The sequence below is a fragment of the Rhamphochromis sp. 'chilingali' genome (genome assembly GCF_963969265.1).
Source record: "Rhamphochromis sp. 'chilingali' genome assembly, chromosome: 1".
NCBI lineage: Eukaryota > Metazoa > Chordata > Actinopteri > Cichliformes > Cichlidae > Rhamphochromis > Rhamphochromis sp. 'chilingali'.
The window spans coordinates 70,690,870-70,711,622 of NC_137929.1; the positions used below are offsets into that span (position 1 = coordinate 70,690,870).

The 20,753-nt window shown below is 42.4% G+C and overlaps 1 protein-coding gene across 2 annotated transcripts in view; it reads left to right on the top strand.

Annotated features, from left to right (window-relative positions):
- The first annotated feature begins 15,091 nt into the window (after positions 1-15,091).
- Positions 15,092-20,753, top strand: part of LOC308396452 (uncharacterized protein) — a 55,048-nt gene continuing 49,386 nt past the window's right edge. For both annotated transcript variants that reach the window (XM_080881765.1, XM_080881766.1), the window contains exon 1: positions 15,092-15,137. In XM_080881765.1, the coding sequence (XP_080737891.1) occupies positions 15,101-15,137 (37 nt within the window). In that variant the 5' untranslated portion in view covers positions 15,092-15,100. The remainder of the gene's footprint in view (positions 15,138-20,753) is intronic.

Below are 20,753 nucleotides of genomic sequence, written 5' to 3' on the forward strand. Positions count from 1 at the left end.
AGGATCATTGGTGTCTCTCTCCCCTCCCTCCAGGACATTTACAGCACCCGTCTCACTAAAAAAGCCCTTTGCATAGCGGCTGATCCCACGCACCCAATGCAAAGCTTCTTCAAGCTGCTGCCGTCGGGGAGGAGACTGCGGAGTCTCCAGGCCAGGACCAGCAGACTGAAGGACAGCTTCATCCATCAGGCTGTCAGGAAGCTTAACTCCCTCCCGATTCTGCCCCCTCTCCCCTCTCTCCTCCACGGTCTCACTGAACTCTGTCACACACACACACACTCACTCTCTGACGCACTCACTGGCCTGCTCCAGTCACTTTGTGGAGCATTGGACTGCCATTACCTCATAAGACTCTGTTGTTACACTATCTCTTACCGTATACTACTAAATCCCCATTTGCACTATTTGCCTATTTTGCACCACTATGCCTTCTTACTTGAATATTGTATATTGCATAGCTTTTTTTGTTATACGTAAAATTGTATTGTATTTATTTAAACTTTTACTTTTTAATTATTTTATTTGCATTTTTCTAATCACTAGGGTTTGAGAGTAACGCAATTTCTATTCTCTGTATGTCCTGTACATGTGGCAGAATTGACAATTAAAGTTGACTTGACTTGACTTGACTTGATCAGTGGTCATGAGAATTTGCAATACTGTGATTAAGGAACTGACCTCCCAGCCCATTGTTCCTTCAGTGGGCTGGTTTCAGTCATTATGCAAATGTCCTGTTTATAAGATTGATGCGTCCAGATGAACAGAATCAACTTTTGGAGATCTGCCGCTTTAACGTCGCTGTAGTGCAGCTGCACGTCATTTCACGCCAGTTTGCTGCACAGTCGTATTCTACAGCGGAAGATGTCGGATTCGGCTGAAGCGAGTGGCTGTTTCATGACATGGACATATTCCCATCTCTTCACTTTTCCTGCAAACCCGCAAACAAACACACACACACACAGCAAAAAGGGTTCAATTTATGCAGGCAACTTCTAGTGCTGTTTGTATCATTCACTACAATACTTGACTTACATCTCAGTTTCCAAGCAGCAATGGCTTTTCGTGCTTGAACTGGCCTCAAAGCTGAGTGCAAATCAGATTCTTCAATGAACTGAAAATCATCATTTGTCTCTACCCCAATTGATTGTAAAGTTTCTTCAAGAATATCCTTTGTCACTTCTGGAAGGTCAGGCAGGACCTCATTGATTGCAGTCCTTAGAAACGTTGGTTCAAAGTCAGTCATTTCTGGAATCAACGAAGAATGACGCGCTGACAAAAGGCAAAAGTAATATTATATTTAGTCAAGTAACACTGTGCATATATAAATAAGATGAATTTCTGCTTTCGGGGCACGAGGGATGGTTTACACCTTTTATTTTCTGCATATATAAAAGGAAAAGGTAATTCACTTTCATTTTTCCCCTCCCATCACAACATTTTCTTTTTAATCATTGCAGTTATGCATTTTAATATGGTTTCCCAACAACAGTGGCGACATTAAAAAAAAAAGCTTATTTTGACAACACACTGTGTTTAAGAGGAATGACTTGGTGGCCATTAACAAAGTGTGATGGTAATGGATAAAAGTCAACCAAGTCAGTAATGTTAAGACATCGCAGCCTTGTACTGTCCTTTGTCACAGAGTACACGTGGTATTCAGAAAGATACTCAGCTTGGTGTGCATCCAACACAAAATACACTGCTGCATCATTTTTGATTAAAATAATAAGAAGCTCTCCAAACTCAATGGACCCCTCATTTTTTGACACAAGGAAATTCCCCTTTTTATACGATGTACCTTTATACTGTATCTCTGTGCAAACACTAGTATCATTTCCTGCAAAGCCAAACTGTCTCACTGCATATTTCATGGCATCACTGTAGAGGTCGGGGTAGAAGGTGCAACTGTCCTTCACTTGCAGAAACTGACTGCATCCTGGCCCAGCTGAAAGATATGCCTGAAACATCTGATGTCTTTCAGATAAGGTTTGGCAGATGTTTTTAAAGTTTTTCAAACTCCTGGCACATCTTTTGAAGTAACTATGTTTACTTTCAAAATGCATAGTCCATAACCTAATCAAGGGGCCAAATTTCAAAGTAAGTGCAGGATAGTGACAGAGGAAATGGTGTTTAGGTTTTAGTACACTCTCTGGAAATAAACACTTTCTTGAATAGAATAGAATAGAATAGAATAGAATAGAATTCAACTTTATTGTCATTGCACATGCACAGGTACAGGGCAACGAAATGCAGTTTGCATCCATCCAGAAGTGCTTTAGTGATATAGATATATTACAATATATATTAGCAATAATATAGATATGTGAGTATATTACAGAAATGGGTCTATTATGGTATGTTATAATGTACACGGTATGAAGTATGTTGTAAATATTCTATAACTATAAGTATGTACAGGCTGTAGTGAGTACAAGCTATGTACAGGATATGAACAGGATATAAATATGAAAAACTATACAGAATATGAAATAAATAACTTTACAGAAATCTGGGATATACAGCTATACAGAAATGGGAACTATGCAAGTTGTAAACAGTTGTAGGATTAAAGATTATCGAATGTACAGAATGATTATTTACACAGAGCTATACAGTAGTGCAGTTAAGATAAGTGAGGGTGTAGATAGTTTCTACAGAGGCTGTATAAAGTGCTAGTGGTTGTGAGTGGTGGTTCAGTCCATGTTATTATTGTGTTTGAGGGTACAGTTGTCCATTGTGGGTGTGTGTATGTTCAGTCCATGAGTTTAACGTGGGTCAGATGTCAGGAGGCAGAGTTCAGGAGTCTGACAGCTGTGGGGAAGAAGCTGTTCCGGTACCTGGTGGTCTTAGTCCGGAGGCTCCTGTGGCGCCTCCCAGAGGGCAGGAGGGTGAAGAGTCCATGTGATGGGTGACTGGGGTCTTTGATGATTTTCCCAGCCCTTTTCAGACACCGCTTCCTGTAGATGTCCTTTATGGCAGGAAGTGGTGCTCCGGCGATGCGCTGGGCAGTTTTCACGACCCTCTGCAACGCCTTCCAGTCCGAGGCAGAGCAGTTCCCGTACCAGACTGTTATACAGTTGGTCAGGATGCTCTCGATGGTGCAGCGATAGAAGTTCACCAGGATGTCTGAGGACAGGTGGTTCTTCCTCAGAGTCCTCAAGAAGAAGAGGCGCTGGTGAGCCTTCTTGACCAGCTTGGAGCAGTTGGTCGTCCAGGTGAGATCCTCGGAGATGTGGACTCCCAGGAACTTGAAGCTGCTCACACGCTCCACAGCCGTCCCCTTAATGTGGATGGGTGGATGTGGGTCAGCATTCCTCCTGTAGTCCACGATGAGCTCCTTGGTCTTCTCGGTGTTAAGCAGCAGGTTGTTTGTGTCGCACCACTCAGCCAGACGATCCACCTCCTCCCTGTAGGCGGCCTCATCGTTGTCACTGATGAGGCCAATCACCGTGGTGTCATCTGCAAACTTAATGATGGTGTTGGAACCATCAGCAGGTCTGCAGTCGTGGGTGAAGAGGGAGTAGAGGAAAGGGCTCATCACACAGCCTTGTGGTACACCGGTGTTCATTGTGATGGTAGATGAGCAGCGGTTATCCAGCCGGACATGTTGGGGGCGGTTGGTCAGGAAGTCCAGTAACCATTTGCAGATGAGGGAACTGATACCCAGGTCTGTCAGTTTCCTGATGAGTTGTGAGGGGTGGATTGTATTGAATGCTGAACTGAAGTCTATAAACAGCATTCTGGCGTAGGTGTTGTTGTTGTCCAGGTGTGAGAGGACAGAGTGCATTGCGATGGAGACTGCATCCTCTGTGCTCCTGTTCCGGCGGTATGCGAATTGGTGGGGGTCCAGGGTGGGGGGGAGACAGGATTTGAAGTGTGCTAGGACCAGTCGCTCTAAGCACTTAGTGATGATGGGGGTGAGTGCTACTGGGCGGTAGTCATTGAGGCAAGATGGGTTGGAGTTTTTGGGTATCGGGACGATGGAGGTGGATTTGAAGCAGGCCGGTACCACAGCGTGGGCCAAGGACAGATTGAATATGTCTGTGAGCACTCCTGCAAGCTCCCCAGAACACGCTCTGAGAACACGCCCAGGGATGCCATCAGGGCCTGCAGCCTTGTGGACATTGATCCTGCTCAGCACCGCTCCTACATCGGTGGGGGAGAGAGTCAGAGGTTGGTGGTCTGGCGTCATGTCTGCTTTGGTTGTGGTTGTGGGGTTCCCTCGCTCAAAACGAGCATAAAAGTTGTTGAGCTCGTTGAGGAAGGAGACATCAGAGGATGCAGGGGAGGGTTTGGTGGTCCTGTAGTCTGTGATGGTCTGGAGTCCTTGCCACATGCGTCGGGGGTTGGAGTTGGAGAAGTGTTCTTCTACCTTCTTTTTGTAATGGTGTTTGGCTTTTTTGATGCCCTTCTTTAGATTAGCCCTGGCTGTGCTGTAGGCGTGTGCATCTCCTGACCTAAAGGCGGTGTTGCGGGCCTTCAGGAGGAGACGAACATCCCGGTTCATCCAAGGCTTCTGGTTGGGGTACATGGTGATCCGTTTCTGGGTGGTGACACTGTCTGTGGTTTCGGAGATGTAATCCAGTACAGATGAGGCGTACTGGTCCAGGTCTGTGTGGGTGAACATATTCCAGTCTGTGTTTTTAAATCTGTCCTGGAGCACTGCGTCTGTCCCCTCTGGCCACACTTTAATTGTCCTCACAGCAGGTTTCACACGTTGGATGAGTGGTGAATACCGAGGTGTGAGGAACAGGGAGAGATGGTCCGATTGTCCAATGTGGGGGAGGGGTGTGGCTTTGTAGGCTCCAGCCAGGTTGGAATACACATGGTCTAAAGTCTTGTCTCCTCTGGTGTGGCAGGAGACATGTTGGTGGAATCTGGGGAGGACTGTCTTTAAGTTGGTGTGGTTGAAGTCGCCAGCAACAATAAAAGCAGCCTCGGGGTGTTTATTCTGGTGTTTGTTAATGGCTGCAGAAAGTTCTTTCATGGCCAACCTAGCATTAGCGTCGGGGGGTATATACACGGCAGTGAGTATGATCGAAGTGAATTCTCTGGGGAGATAATAAGGTCTGCATTTGACCATTAAAAACTCCGCATTAGGTGAGCAGTGACTCTCAGTAGTAGTGGAGTTCATGCACCAAGCATTGTTAATATAAATGCACAAACCTCCACCTCTGGTCTTGCCGGAGTCATCTGCTAGCCTGTCGGCTCGGTGTGTGTGGCGTCCTGCTAACTCGATAGCATTGTCCGGGCAGCTGTTGTTCAGCCATGTTTCGGTGAAAAACATGACATTTGAGTCCATAATCCGTCTGTTGTTAGTGATGGAGAGCCGTATCTCATCCATTTTGTTTGCCAGAGAACGGACATTGGCGAGAAAAATACTGGGTAAAGGCAGCCGGTGTGGTGTTAGCTTTAGCTTAGCCCGTAGCCCTCCGCGCCTACCTCGCCTTTGTTTACGATCTCGGCGCCGTCTGCGTGCACTTCCGCCCAGCCGGGGAGAGTGGGCAGCCTCCGGTGTTCTGGAGATCTCTGGGATGAGTCGGAGATCGGCGATAAAACTGTTGGAGTTGTGAGTCCAGATGTCCAGAAGCTCTTGTCTGCTGTAGGTCAGCAACGCACAGCAATTCTGGACGAATAATCCGGTTAAAAGTAGATAAAAAACCGCTAAATAGCAGATTCTGGAGAGACACTGAGCCTCGCGTTGTTCACGCGCCGCCATCTTGGAAAGAAAGAAATCCAAATATTCATGGATTATAATGTCAACATAGACCACCTATGACAGTGAGATGTTTTGTGCACAAATCATTTCAACTATGTCTTTAAGCTGGAGCATTAGCTGCCTTTGGATTTTGGACTTTATCACCAATTATAACAGGTAGCAACCTTAAGAAATTCCAGTTCTGAATGGCTTGACCTGAAAGCTTGGTTAAATCTGGGTTGACAGCACACGGCTCTGTTGGCGCATCAGCTCCTTTGTACTTGAACTGTTTAATGCGCCGGTTCAAAAGTGCACATGTAAACCATTTCTTTGTCTTAATAAAATACTTCAAGTACAGTGCACTATCATAGGCTAAGACTCCCTCAAATATGTCAGGGCCAAGACAAGGTGGTAAACCAGGTTGGCAAACATGAAAAGATTTCAAGGTATTAAAAACAGAGTTTACCTTTATCCCTTTGATTTCTTGACTGCCTTCAGCTTGTAGATCGCCCACAGCAGAATTGTAGCTTTCAGGTGTGCGCTGTGGACCACAGACATTTGGATCATTACTCTGAAACTCACTGCGTGTGATTTCACAGTATCTGCAAAAGTATTCAGAGCGATTGAAGTTCTCAATAAACCCACCAATGTTGTGTGAACCCAAATTATCACCAGCAATGCTGTACAAAGCTGCTTTGACTATTTCATCACCAGAAACGATACCATTTTCCTCCAAATCTTTTAAATCTTCTACCACTTTTAAGAAAACCTTTGCGTTTCCAAATTTTTTAAGGTCATTCTCTCCACATAGTAAGACAAGGGACATGTGATCAGTATTGGACTACAAATGAGCAGGCAAATTTGCCACTGACAGATAGACTGCAACCACTCTGTGTTTTTTCTTAGCGGAGCCAAGAGGATTAACAATTTCAAATGCATCCTGGTACAGAATTAGCTTCAGGCGTCCTGGATTTTCAATGAAAAACTTGTTGGACTTAAAGCTTTGTCCGTCACTTGTGTCTCCAAAAGCCTCAGAGTCAGTTTCACAAGACTGCTGTGATACTGAATTCTTCCATAATTCTGATTCTAATGAGCTGCTTAGTGTTTGTTTCACTGGTATGTAGTAGGCAAACCGTGGCGTCATATTTCCAACATTTCCAAGGATCCAGATCCTGAATTTGGACAAGCCAAGAGGCTTCAGTTTTTAGGCCCCATCTTATCTTAATGACCTTGTAGTACCATATCACCCTATTAGAGCACTCCGCTCTCGCTCTGCAGGCCTACTTGTTGTTCCTAGAGTATTTAAAAGTAGAATGGGAGGCAGAGCCTTCAGTTTTCAGGCCCCTCTTCTGTGGAACCAGCTTCCAGTTTGGATTCGGGAGACAGACACTATCTCTACTTTTAAGATTAGGCTTCAAACTTTCCTTTTTGCTAAAGCATATAGTTAGGGCTGGATCAACTCTATGGAGATGGACAAGTCTGTGATGCTTCAGTGTTCAGTTATTTGAACTTGACAGATGAATGAATTAAATGGATCAATCACCCTTACTGGCCCTCAATCAGGACCTGGGTGGTGTAAATCCACATGTTCTTTGTTTCTCAGTGTAAAAGGATTAAATGCTGTGATGGTTTTTTTGTTTTTTTAGGATTTCAGTTTAAAAACAGTTTAAATGAGGCGATGTATAGTAGTCAGACACGAACGTCAAGGAAGGTAGAGAAGCAGACTACACAGACATTTCAGATTTCCAGAGGTGATCAATTTATTTACAGTGAACTTAATTTATTGTGTAACTTGACAAAACTTCCCTTCAATTCACAAAACTCAACATACCATGGCTCTGATAACACGGCTCACCTCCTCCTGCATCTGGTAGAGACTGGCTTTAAATAGGGACATTAATTTCCCTCCAATTGCCCAGCCTGTACCACTCACTCAAACTGAGGGATCTAAAACTCTACACAGATGATCTAAAAACACAAAACCTCTACACACTTCTAATATGCACATTTACACAACTAAATGGCAGTATTAACAAAAGGAAAAACATTCAACAAATCCCTTTAAACCTTAACACAAGCAAAAGGAAGCATCTCTATGGAAAAAGAAACCCCTCCACTTGGTTTGACCTGTGACATCAGCAGGACTTTAAAATGAGGAAATGCCAGGCGGGCGTTTCCCCACACCTGACCCTCATGAAGACTGAAAAGACAAACAAAGTATGAACGAATGACTTGATCTGTAACATAATAAAATATAAAGAAATATGTAACTGAGTATTTGTCTTAATTTGCAGAATGTTTGATTTGCCGGCAACAAAACGCTTACACTAGTGATGGGCAGATGAAGCCTCATGAAGCACTGAAGCTTTTCATCCAATTGGTTCACCCCAACGCGAAGCTTCTTGAAGCTTCATTTGCTCTAGCAGGATTATTTGGAAATGCTTAAAATGGAAATGATCATTTACTGTGAGGTGTGGACAGTGGTTGTGCTTTTGTAACATTGAGGCAAGGACAGTGATTAGTGTTTAGGGGACACATCATTGGTTTTTATTTAAAAACAACAGTTTCTCCACTGTGGCAGGTCGTAGGCGATTTCTTTTTTTGGACAATATTTCCCCTGCCTTTGAAAACACTCGCTCACAGGGCACAGATGAGGCAGGGGTACACAGGTATGTCAGTGCTAACTTATATAAGTGAGGGTAGACATATTTCTGTCTCCCCCAGTATTTAAGGGGGTCCTCCAGCCTTCCAATATTTGGCTCCATCAGGTACCGTTGGACCTCAATATTTGCGTCTGCTGTCACATTTTGTGTCTGTGTCTGCCTGACACTCTCATCCAGGCGACGCCACAGGTTGTTACCTAAACAAAAAGGAGAGTCTTATGAGATACTATCAATTCAATTTTCAATTCAATGTTATTTCTATAGTGCCAAATAATAACAACAGTCGCCTCAAGGCGCTTTATATTGTACAGTAGATCATACAATAATAGATACAGTGGAAAACCCAACATTCAGTTTATATAAATGCAACTAAAATGCAATAACAATGGTACCGTGGGAAACAGCCTCAACAGATTGTGACATTGATGGCTGTGGTGGTGGTGCGGAGGAAGAGGTGGTGGAGGCCCTCATTACGGAAGCACATTCTGCTTTCAGTCTTTTTTCTGCTTCGCTAGCTCTTGCAGGGCTGAGAAACCCGAGTTTTCTGAACCTTGGGTCCAGCAGTGTCGCAAGGAACATAATGCTCATGGTCTGTATTTTATCTAGCTTCTCTCTCAATAGCATCCTAAGCTTCTGAGCCAGGGAAGATCCAATGGATGGTGGTTTTTCCATTTGTTCATTGAGGCAATGATCCAGCATAGTGAGCAAAGGTATGACCTTTGACCCAGACACCCTTTTTTCCTGAGAGAGCTCAGTGGTTGCATCGTTAAATGGTGCTAGGACAACCAGACACTCTGAAATTATACCAAAATCCTCAGATGACAGAGGTGGGATGTCTGTTGTGAGACTTGCCAAAGCAGCACCCACTGGCTCCCTTTGCTCGAAAAGTCTTTGCAGCATATTGTAAGTGCTGTTCCAGCGGGTTTCCACCTCCTGTAGTAGTTTGTGTTGAGGCTTCCTTAGTTGTTCCTGCACGACTGAAAGCCTCTCCTTACAAAATACAATTTGAAAAAGCATACATTAGATTGTCAAGGGAGCAGAACTATACACATAAGTAGAATTAAAGAAACTGTAATTAAGCCACTTAAGAACTTACCTTTGCAGAGGTACTGCTCCTGAAATATCCCATGATCTTCCTGGACTTGGCTCAGATGTCAGAGAGCTCAGGGGTCTGGTCAAGGGCCTTCTTCACCACTAAGTTCAGGGTGTGAGCTATGCATATGGCATGTTTAAGTCTTAGCTCCCTTGCACAAGCCCCCAATATTGGCAGCCCCATCTGTTACTAGGCATGTGACTTTGTCAGTAATTGCCCATTCTGCCATGAGTGTGCCTTTCACTTGTGCAATGTTTTCTGCAGTGTGTGCATTAGGAAAATATTGCACTCCTAAAACAACGGTGTTTAATGTGCTGGACTCATCAACAAAATGGCAGGTGACTGCAAGATAGGCCTCTGTGTTGATGGAGGTCCACATATCTGATGTCAGACTCACAGCTGCTGCCTTCTCAATGCTGGCCTTAGCTTTCTCCTTCATCTCCTGGTACCTGGCCTCCACCATGACTTTCAGGGCCTAAAGGAAAGTAAAAACATTTTGTTCACAAGTACGACGTGGCTGTGAAGCAGTGTGTAGTGTAGCTACACACTGAGGCTTTGAGCCTCAGTCCTGCCTGTTCACATTTTACTCTGTAGAAACTAAATTTTCACTGCTTTTATGACCTTTTTAGTGGGGAGAACATAGCTAGGATTTAATGATTTGACAAATCTTTTGAATCCTTTGTCCTCCACAATGCTAAATGGCTGGGAGTCCTCAATCACCATGCTGACCAGGTCTTCATCTATTTGAGATTGTTCTCCTGAGGAAAGACAATAAAGACAAAGCACAAATATAAATATCACACACGTAACTTATAACAGTTGTATCATATTGTTATATCATTTAGTAACATTACTGCATGCTGTATTATCATGGCATTTGATGGCTCACCTGGTCTTGCGCATCGCGGAAACGCCCCCTCCATTACTCAACACAAGCTTTGAAGCCTCGATACAGAACGTCACATCACTAAGGTAAACACATATGGGACAAATGGAGACCATTGCAACTGCTCATCCACTTTGTCACAGGCGACAGCTGCAGGTCGTTTTTGCTATTTTCTTCCTTTCAGTTTAAGACAGAGTAAGAAGTCTTGTTCCTGTTTTTCCTGTGTGATCTCAGAGTTGAAGAGATAAAAATGTGCAAACAATGAATTTATTAAAACTAAAGAAAAGCAGAAGTCCTGTGAAGGACAGTTTGACACCTCAGCTGTGAGTGAACTGTTTTCACATTAAAAACAGAAGTAACCATCATGATAAGATCAGCTCTGTTTGTGAGGACTCGTCTTAGTTTGAGGTGTGATGTTTGTCTTTACTCTGTTCCTGTTTCCATCACAGCTTATTGATGCACACACTTTAAGGCTACGTCCACACTAGCCCGGATAGACCGAAAGCACCGAAATGTGCGCTGCTTTTCGGTCTGGTTACTACCGTTTATGTCAGAACCGGTGCCATGATGGCACCGGACACCGGTACCCATCCCTACTCATCACCATAGAATAACCCTAATAAATAAATATTCCTCTTATATCAGCCATAGTTCACATTCCTGAGTCACTTTAATCCTGTTTCTGTGAGGATGACTCTGATTCTCTGTGTCAGTATCTGGGCTGTAATGTTTGTTTTATTGCTGCTTAAAGCAGTTAAAGCAGAAAACATCACAGAAACTAGTCACTAAGACACTCAGACAGTTCCCACGTCAACTCCATCACTCTGAGATCCATCAGGTCAGAAGTGATATTCAGTGGCGACATCAGCAGTGACATCATCCTGGACAAAGGCTGGCTCATTTCCATGGAAACGACAGGTGTGTTACCTGTGGGCAGGGTTAAGACATCAGGACGGAGCACCCATTTCATCCCTAACTCAAACACGGCAATGGCCAAAGAGCGCGGCTAAAAACTTTTAAATATTATTCTTTCTGGGTCACAAAATAAACTTTTAACATATTTTTAGGTGAGAATGTAGCTGTGTAAACTTCAAATATCTGCTCAATTTATCAAGATATCATATATTTCCAAAAGTGCTCCGACGTTTTCGGGGACGTCTGTTACCCACCAGCTCCTTAGCCGACCGGGAGGTCGAGACTCTCTAGAGCCGGCGAGAACAGGGAACTCCTGGCACATCGTTTTCAATCCCCCGCGGTCTTTCACTACTTAGGTTAAACATGATATATAAGTCACTTAGATAACTTATATTTCATATAAGACTTAGATAACCTATATACCGTGCTGCCCCATGACAACACTGTTGCTGCACAGCAAGAAAGTCCTGAGTTTGCATGTTCTCCCCATATTTGCGTGGGTTCGCCCCGGGTACTCTGGCTTCCTCAAACAGTCCAAAGACATGCACCTAGTGGGGATAGGTTAATCGATCAATCTAAATGTGAACATGAATGGTTGTCTGTCCCTGTGTGTTAGCCCTGCGACAGACTGGCGACCTGTCCAGGGTGTACCCCGCCTCTCGCCCTATGACAGCTGGGATAGGCTCCAGCGCGAGTGGATGGATGTTTATGTTTGGTTTATTTCAGTGTTTGATTTGTTCCTGAGTAAATCGGTTTGGCTCAGATTAATGTTCAGCTTCATAACTGGACCGTTTTATTTTAAAGTCATACTCGGAGAGCTGTCAGTATATTTGAACCTGAATATTTCACCTAATTTAAATTGTGCTGTTCTTATTTAAACAGCTGAGTCTGAATTAAATCTAACAGGAAACATATTTAATTCAGGAGGAAACAAAACCAGCATGTTGATACATGGAGATGCTGAAGGCTGCTCCAACAAGGATCTGTTTATAGTTGAAATATTAGTTCGGTTCTCTTCCAAACCCCGGCAGCTGTCTGTTGTAGGTTTGAGTGTTTACTAAAAAAAATGTTCTAACATCTCACCTGTTTGTTTCTATTCACACATACATGTGTATTATGTTTATTAACAGAGAGATGAAGCTTGCGTTTCTGTCATGTAGTGATTGTGCTTACCTGTATGAAGCTTATTAGAAATTATGAAACAGATGATGAGCATATGTAAAAGCGAAAGTGCTTAAGATACTTTTTTAAATGATCTTTTTTGCTTAAAATAACTACTACTACTTCATCATGTATAACTTTTTCATGTCATGTGTAATTTCCATTGCGAATATTAATCAGTGTTAAGTTAAGAGGGGGCGGCAGTAAAAACTCCAGACCTGTGATGTCATCAGTACACTACCATTCCAACTGTAGAATGATCACGCTGCATTCTTGGGACGTCTGGACTGGCGAGAACGCGAGTACGGACTTGCGTACTTGAGAATTGAGAAATGGCCGAAGAAACTGGGAGACTAGGAACAAGAAACCAGGTGTGAGGAAACCCAGGAACACAGGAAACCCCACGCAGCAACATAGGACAACACGACAACAGGCAGAGGAAGACAGAGGAGTAAATACACAGAGGCTAAGTGATGAGAAAGAGCAGGGAAACACAGCTGAAACAGATCTAACATAATGGGACAGGGAGGAAGCCACACTGAAGACACTGAACAAAAGACTATTAAAATAAAACTGGAAACATAAGACACACACTAAGATTAAGTGTTAACTCTGATGACTGTGTTGTACTCTCGTTGTTGGGTGATATGAGGTTGCTGTGGCCTCCTGCTGCTGCCTAAACACAGTGCTGGGTCATGTTCTGTAGCTTATTTTAAGCACAGCACAGAGCTGAGCTGATCTGATCTGCAGTCTGACTTCTGCTTTAAATGGTGTGAAAACAGCTTGTTCACACCTAAAGTGACAAACTGTACAAGACAAAACCTCTGCTGTTTTATCATCTGCACAACAAATGTAGTCTCTGTGAAAGACACGTGGTCATCATGATCATCTCATTATAATCATATAATTAAACATTCTTCATTTAACTCAACTTAAGTTGGTGTTAAATCCAGAGAAATCCAAGTTCATGTTATTCTCAAATGGCAAAGAGTTGTTAGCTACGTCTCCTAAGATTAAAACAATTCAAGGATCTGAAATTGAAATGGTCACATCTTACAAGTATCTAGGGATCATTATAGATCAGAATTTGTCATTTAAGACTCACATTCAAAGGCTTGTGTCGAAGTTAAAACTAAAACTAGGTTACTTTTTTAGAAACCAATCCTGTTTCTCCCTCCAAGTGAGAAAACATTTGATTCGTTGAACCTTTTTACCTTTATTGGATTATGGTGACCTGCTTTTTATGAATGCACCTGCCCACTACCTAAAGAGGTTGGATACTGTGTACCATTGTGCTTTACGTTTTATTACTGGCTATGGAAGTCGTGTACATCATTGTTCTCTGTATGCTGCTGCTAAATGTCCATCTTTGCATATTCATAGACTCTCCCATTGGTTGATTTTTATCTATAAATCTCTCCTTGGGCTGGTTCCATCTTATTTATGTGTTTATATGTGTAAAAACCACAACCAATACAACCTTCGTTCGAACAAAATCATACAATTGATTGTCCCAAAAATCAGAACAGAATGGGGGAAAAGGGCTTTTAAATACGCTGCCCCTGCTTCCTGGAATAATCTGCAGAAGGAACTGAAATGATCAGAATTGGTTACCTTGGGAGAGTTTAAGTCTGTTTTAAAGGAACGAGAGAACAGCTCTTTTACTCAGTGTGATTGTTTTTAATGTACTCTTTTTGTATTTGATCTGTTATTGTATATTTTACACATGTTTGTATGCGATATTGTATTTGTTTTAAATGTTATATACCTATGTGGTATGTGACTTTTGTTGCTATGATGCCAGGTCTCTCTTGGAAATGAGATTTTTAATCTCAATGAGATTTTTTACCTGGATAAATAAAGAATTATATATTAACTCATTCACTGCCAGCCATTTTCAAATCAGGTAACTCCCCACTGCCAAGGTTTTTGAGCATTTTTACTCATTTTTGAAGAGCTTTTTTTGAAGAGTTTTTCAATTGACGTCTATAGACGTCAATGGCAGTGAATGAGTTAATTGTTTTATTATGAGGAAGTTGTTCAAAGCTGCAGATGAATCATGTTGAAGTCGTCTCCTCGTTTTTATTCTCCTGGTGATCAGAGAGAGGATCTGAAACTGCTGCAGTCTGCACTCTTTAAATTCAGGACAACAAACACCTTTAACAGACAGTTCAAACAGCAACAGAAGCAAAGATGATGATTACTCACTACATCATGTATTTGTGACCAAAGCATCATGCTGTTGTTTTATATTCCTGCTGTGTAACATCATTAATGTTACTGAGCTGCAGAGCAGTGAGGACACGAGCATCATTACTCTCCAGAGAAATCTGATTTTCAGGATGGCCTCTTGTCTTTCTGCCTCTTCCTCATGGGCTCACTCCAATAACTAAATTCATCAAACATCCTACTATCGCTGAACGACTGCTCATAGAGGGTCATATGATTGTTGGGTTTGCTCTGGTAGGGTCTTTAATGAGCAGAGCCATAGTCAGCCTGTGCTCTCTGAGGTGCTGCTTTCACACACTGAGCTGTGATGGACTGAGAAGGACAGCTGGGACACTTCATGAAGGACCTTTGTGAGCCGGACACACAGCAGCACGCTGACGTGAGAACAGGAAGTGATGAAAGCAGGCATCTCTCCGTAGCTCAGAGCCCACGTGCTCAGTCTACATCCAGACACCATGAAGCCAGCAGCCACCCCTCTGCTCCTCCTCCTCGGTGAGTCCCTCACTCATTTATTTCCAGCAGAGACTCTGACAGCAGCTCACAGTCTATATATTATAACATAATATAACATATATAATATGTCAACATGGTAATTAATCTATTATTAGACAAAACTGGCTACATCTTATCATCCATCTTCATTACAGTCATGGTGACAGGTTTATGGCTGTTTACAGGGTCAGAAATAATGGCTGTCATGACAGCTTTTTAATAAGAATGAATTAATTACTGGATATTTGTATGACTTTAGAAAAGGCTGCACTCCCAAGTATCAGGTATAAACTCCACTAATTAGGAGTTTCTACAACTTGAGACAGTTTGTGCTGTTAAAACAAACAATACATCGATTTTAAATACCAAGTGCATAAACAGTATATTTGTTTTGTTTTTTACAGTGATGTGTCAACTCATTTTTAAAAGTAACTGTGTTACATGGCTGGCCTGATCTGAACCTGAGTGATAGTCTGTTATTGGACTTTTGTGCACAGAATCACAGTTTGTCTATAATGAACACCATGTCCATAAGTGCACATGACACCAAGACACCCCAGGTCACAAATGCACAGCCATAATTTTGTAATGGTGTCACCAGATGAGCAGCTGTATGTCTTGTAAAGACAAGAGCTGAGCTGTCAACTGATAACCACTTGGTGGTGAGTTGGATCAGGTGGTGGGGGAGGATGCTGAGCAGGCCTGGTTCACCTAAACAGATAGTGAGGGTGTGCTGGGAATGCCTAGCAAAGGCCGCATCCCATGACATCTTCAACTCTAGCAGAACCACATCAGTATTTCAAATGAGTCTGAGAACATTGAGTTTGAATGGGTCACCCTCAGTTTCTTAGGGGCCAATAAGGTCAATTTGACCCCATATACATTAATGTCAAACCAAGAAACATGACTGTTAACATAATGTTTGATGTGAAGGCTTTTAAATAGTTAAAAGTTGAAATGTAAATTGTTGATTTCTGTATTTTATAATATATTTATTGCATTTTATGTGGAGTGAATGAATAAAAGTATATTTACGGTGGCACCCTAGAGACAAAGCACGTACAAACTCTGAAGCACGTGCAAATTTTCCTGCTTGGAATTGTATACAATTGCATTGGATTCACTGCATGAATAAACTTTCTGAATCCTTTATCATCCACAACAGAAAATAGTTGTGGATGATGCTATGCAGATGACGCCAATGAAGCCAGATAACACACACCAATGAGTTAAACTGCAGGAATGTCTTAAAGACATAAAGACCTGGATGGCCGCTAACTTTCTGCTTCTTAATTCAGATCAAACTGAGGTTATTGTACTCGGCCCTGAAAAGCTTAGAAATATGGTATCTAATCAGATTCTTACTCTGGATGGCATTACCTTGGCCTCCAGTAATGCTGTGAGGAACCTTGGAGTCATGTTTGACCAGGACATGTCCTTCAATGCACATATTAAACAAATATGTAAGACTGCTTTCTTCCATTTGTGCAACATCTCTAAAGTTAGAAATATCCTGTCTCAGAGTGACGCTGAAAAACTAGTTCATGCATTTATTACTTCCAGGCTGGACGACTGTAATTCATTATTATCAGGAAGTCCTAAAAACTCCCTGAAAAGCCTTCAGCTAATCCAAAATGCTGCAGCAAGAGTCCTGACATGGACTAGAAAGAGAGAGCAGATTTCTCCTGTTGTGGCTTCCTGTTAAATCCAGAATTCAAAATCCTGCTCCTCACATACAAGGTCTTAAATAATCAGGCCCCATCTTATCTTAATGACCTTGTAGTACCATATCACCCTATTAGAGCACTTCGCTCTCGCTCTGCAGGCCTACTTGTTGTTCCTAGAGTATTTAAAAGTAGAATGGGAGGCAGAGCCTTCAGTTTTCAGGCCCCTCTTCTGTGGAACCAGCTTCCAGTTTGGATTCAGGAGACAGACACTATCTCTACTTTTAAGATTAGGCTTCAAACTTTCCTTTTTGCTAAAGCATATAGTTAGGGCTGGACCAGGTGACCCTGAATCCTCCCTTAGTTATGCTGCAATAGATGTAGGCTGCCGGGGATTCCCATGATGCATGTCTTTCATCCTGTTTTCCTTCTCTCACCCCAACCAATCACAGCACTCCATACTGTACAGTAATGCCACTGTTTTGCACATGTCTCAACTCTGTATATTTTTATATATTTTATTTTATTGTTTGCTCTATTTAATTTGTAAAATATGTGTATACACACACACACACACATTGGAAAACATTTAGTATACACATCCAGAAATGCATATACTATTATATATTGTACATATATTTATTAGTTTCAGATGTAGCCATTCTTGTATTTTGCTTGTTTACGTTATTGTATTTTGCACAACTCTGTTGCTTGTGAAGCTCGCACACAAGAATTTCACTCACATGTGCTGTACCAATGTACCTGCACATGTGATGTGACAATAAAAGTGATTTGATTTGATTTGATTTGAGATGGCCCCGCCCCTCCCTGAGCCTGGTTCTGCTGGAGGTTTCTTCCTGTTAAAAGGGAGTTTTTCCTTCCCACTGTCGCCAAAGTGCTTGCTCATAGGGGGTCATATGATTGTTGGGTTTTTCCTCTCTATCTATTATTGTACAATCTACTGTACAATATAAAGCGCCTTGAAGCAACTGTTGTTGTGATTTGGTGGTATATAAATAAAATTGAATTGAATTGAATAGTACCTTGTGTGCCCGCTCCGGAAAATTTCCTGGAGCCGTGCTCAGGCTGTTTTTCCCCAGCCAACCAAAGAGACTTTTTCCTTTGGACTCTGCCGCTGCACATGTGGTGTGAATCTTGTTTTCATGCTTAATTATCATTGTGTCCTAGCCAATCCTAGTGCTTCATAGCTTTGTCTTCTTTCTCAGCATTCCTAGTAGTAGTTTTGTCTCGTAGTTCTTGCCAGTATTTAGTTCTTAGTGCTCTAATAGGAAGTTTTGCGTTAGTTTAGTAAATTAAAGGGTCCAGAGGCCAATTGTTTTCCCTCTCGTCCTTAGTTCATGTGTAGTGTTTCATTTTCGTTCACCACTTTCAATGTGTGCCACTTTTTAGTGCCAAAATAAATTGTTTCTTTTCACTGTACCTCCGAGCATCCTTGTGGTGTCTGCATTTGACAGAAGTACCCAGTGAAAATTAAAAATCTTTCAGGTTGGTCAGATTGCAGGTCACTGACAGCCTCATACAGCTTGTGTAGAGCTTCCTTAGCTTCAGGGGGAATGTACACTGCCACAATAACAATGATACTGAACTCCCTTGGCAAATAATAGGGCCTTCACATCTCTGCCATAAATTCCTTCAGCAGAGCACTGCTTGTTGATTATACCTGTGTTGATTTAAACATACAGGCCACCGCCGCCGTGTCCTTTTCCAGATGTACCGGCATTCCTGGATATTGTGTTGCCCCATTAGCTGAATGTCCACGTGGGAGATCGTGTCATTCAGCCAAGTTTCCATGAAGATAAACACACAGTGTAGGAGCCATATGAGTTGTTCCTTTTTTGGATTAAGAGGGTTGGTTTTAAATGCACACTCTGTATTGGTGCACGGGTGTTGGGCGTGACTCATGGGTGTATTAGGTGATAAATGTGGTTGCACTCACCTGTTCACCGCACCTGATGTTGATGAGCAGAAAGGTAGGGTGAGCATGAGGAGAAGCTTTCTGTTGACCGTAGCTTGAGTGCAGCTTGAGTCATTTTGATGCATTTTTGTATGCAACTTGAGTTTAGTTTAGTGCACTAATTGATGCCATAGGCCAATGTTGTAGCGTGACATATAATTGGTGTAAGTGTCACAATACGGCTGTGTGCAAGCAAGAGTAGGACCCAAACACAAACTTGCAGAGACGAAAAGTAAACTCAAAAAGGCAGGACGAGACAAGGGAAGCAAAATTAGAAACATTAACATAGGATATAGACCATGAAAGTAAAACAGGAAACACACTGACTGAACTCAAGACAGGTAAACTTAACAGACTGAGGAGACCTGAAACATGGGACAGAAAGGCACAGTAGACACAACATGAACATAACGACGCCACAGGGGAAGAGTAAAACAAAATGCAGGAACACAGGACCTCTTTCAAAATAAAATATGAAATGTAATGAAACGCAAACATGACTACATGAACTTGACAACATAAGAAACACAGACATGAAACACATGAAGGACAAGGGAGACTTAACAGGGGTTGGATACACAAGGGGAATCTAATAAACAAATGATCTTATATAACCTAATGAACTTAAACATAAACCATAAACATAGAAAATAAACTAAAACTTAAAACGCTGGGTCGAAAGACCCTGGATCGTGACAGTAAGACTTTGTGAGTTGCAGTTCTTGTGTTTGTGAAATCTGCGCGTTTGTTTAAAAGTTGATCCTATGTGCTGATTTTGTATAGTGGACAGTACCATGTGGAATAAAAGGAACAAATAGTACATAAGTGCATTAATGTGTTTATTGCTGAGCATCATCAGCGTTCTCATGTTTGGCCTGCCGTGCCCGTTGGGTGGAGGAGCCGCAATACACAGTACGAAGTACAGGCCAAGAAGGTGGTGTGGCAGCAATCATCCACACCAGTCTATCAGTCAACAAAAGCCCCAGACAGACTTTTAATTCATTTGAAAGCCTGATCCGCAGAAAGGAGGGGGGCTTGCCATTGTTGTTAACAGCCGGTGATGCAACCCTGCTCACAGCTGCTGCTCGGTGCTGTTGCGTTTTTAACTCCTCCACTGCTGACCAGTTTCCAGCTGTTTTTAACCAGAACTGTAAAAGTTTTTATGCAACCAGACTGGGGAACTGAGCTCATGGTTTTATTCCACTTGTCAGACTGCCTTGGACACTGTGGCGCCATTAAAAACCAGACTACCTAAAACTAAATCTGAGCCCTGGCTGAACGACATGATCCGAGCTGTCAGACGCGAGTGTCGTCGAGCTAAGCACAAGTCGAAAACGGACAAACTACAAGTGTCATTTCAGATGCTGAAGGACTTTTGGGGACAATATCAAAGAACTGTAAAAGATGCCAAAAGAAAACACTTATCTGACATTATTCTGTCAAACTGTCACAATCCCTATGTTTTATTTAAAACTATTAACTCTGTTCTTAGTGCACCACATATTGACTGTATCGAGCCCTCATCTGAAGCCTGTGAAAGTTTATTACACATTTTTATTGAGAATCAAATCTCTCCCCTTCTGCTCATGACCCATCAGTCTCTGCTTCCTGCGCTGCTGTCTTTAAAAGGTTTGAGCCCGGGTCGTTTTAAGCCTGCTGGGTCTCCAAACCATGCTGTTCCTCCTTGACTTTTAAAAGAGGTGTTACCTACAGTCGGACCTTTGGTTCTCGAGCTGGTAAACCACAGTTTGATGTCAGGTGTAGTCTCTAAAGATTTTAAACATGCAGTAGTCAATCCCCTGATTAAAAAAACTGCTCTTGATCCTACGGTTCTTGCAAATTACAGGCCTATCTCCAAACCACCTTTTCTTTCCAAAATTCTTGAAAAGTTAGTTCACAGCCAATTAATGACCTTCCTGGAAAAGCAAAATGTGTCTGTGTGCATGGGTGTTGGACTTCCTCACTGGCAGAACTCAG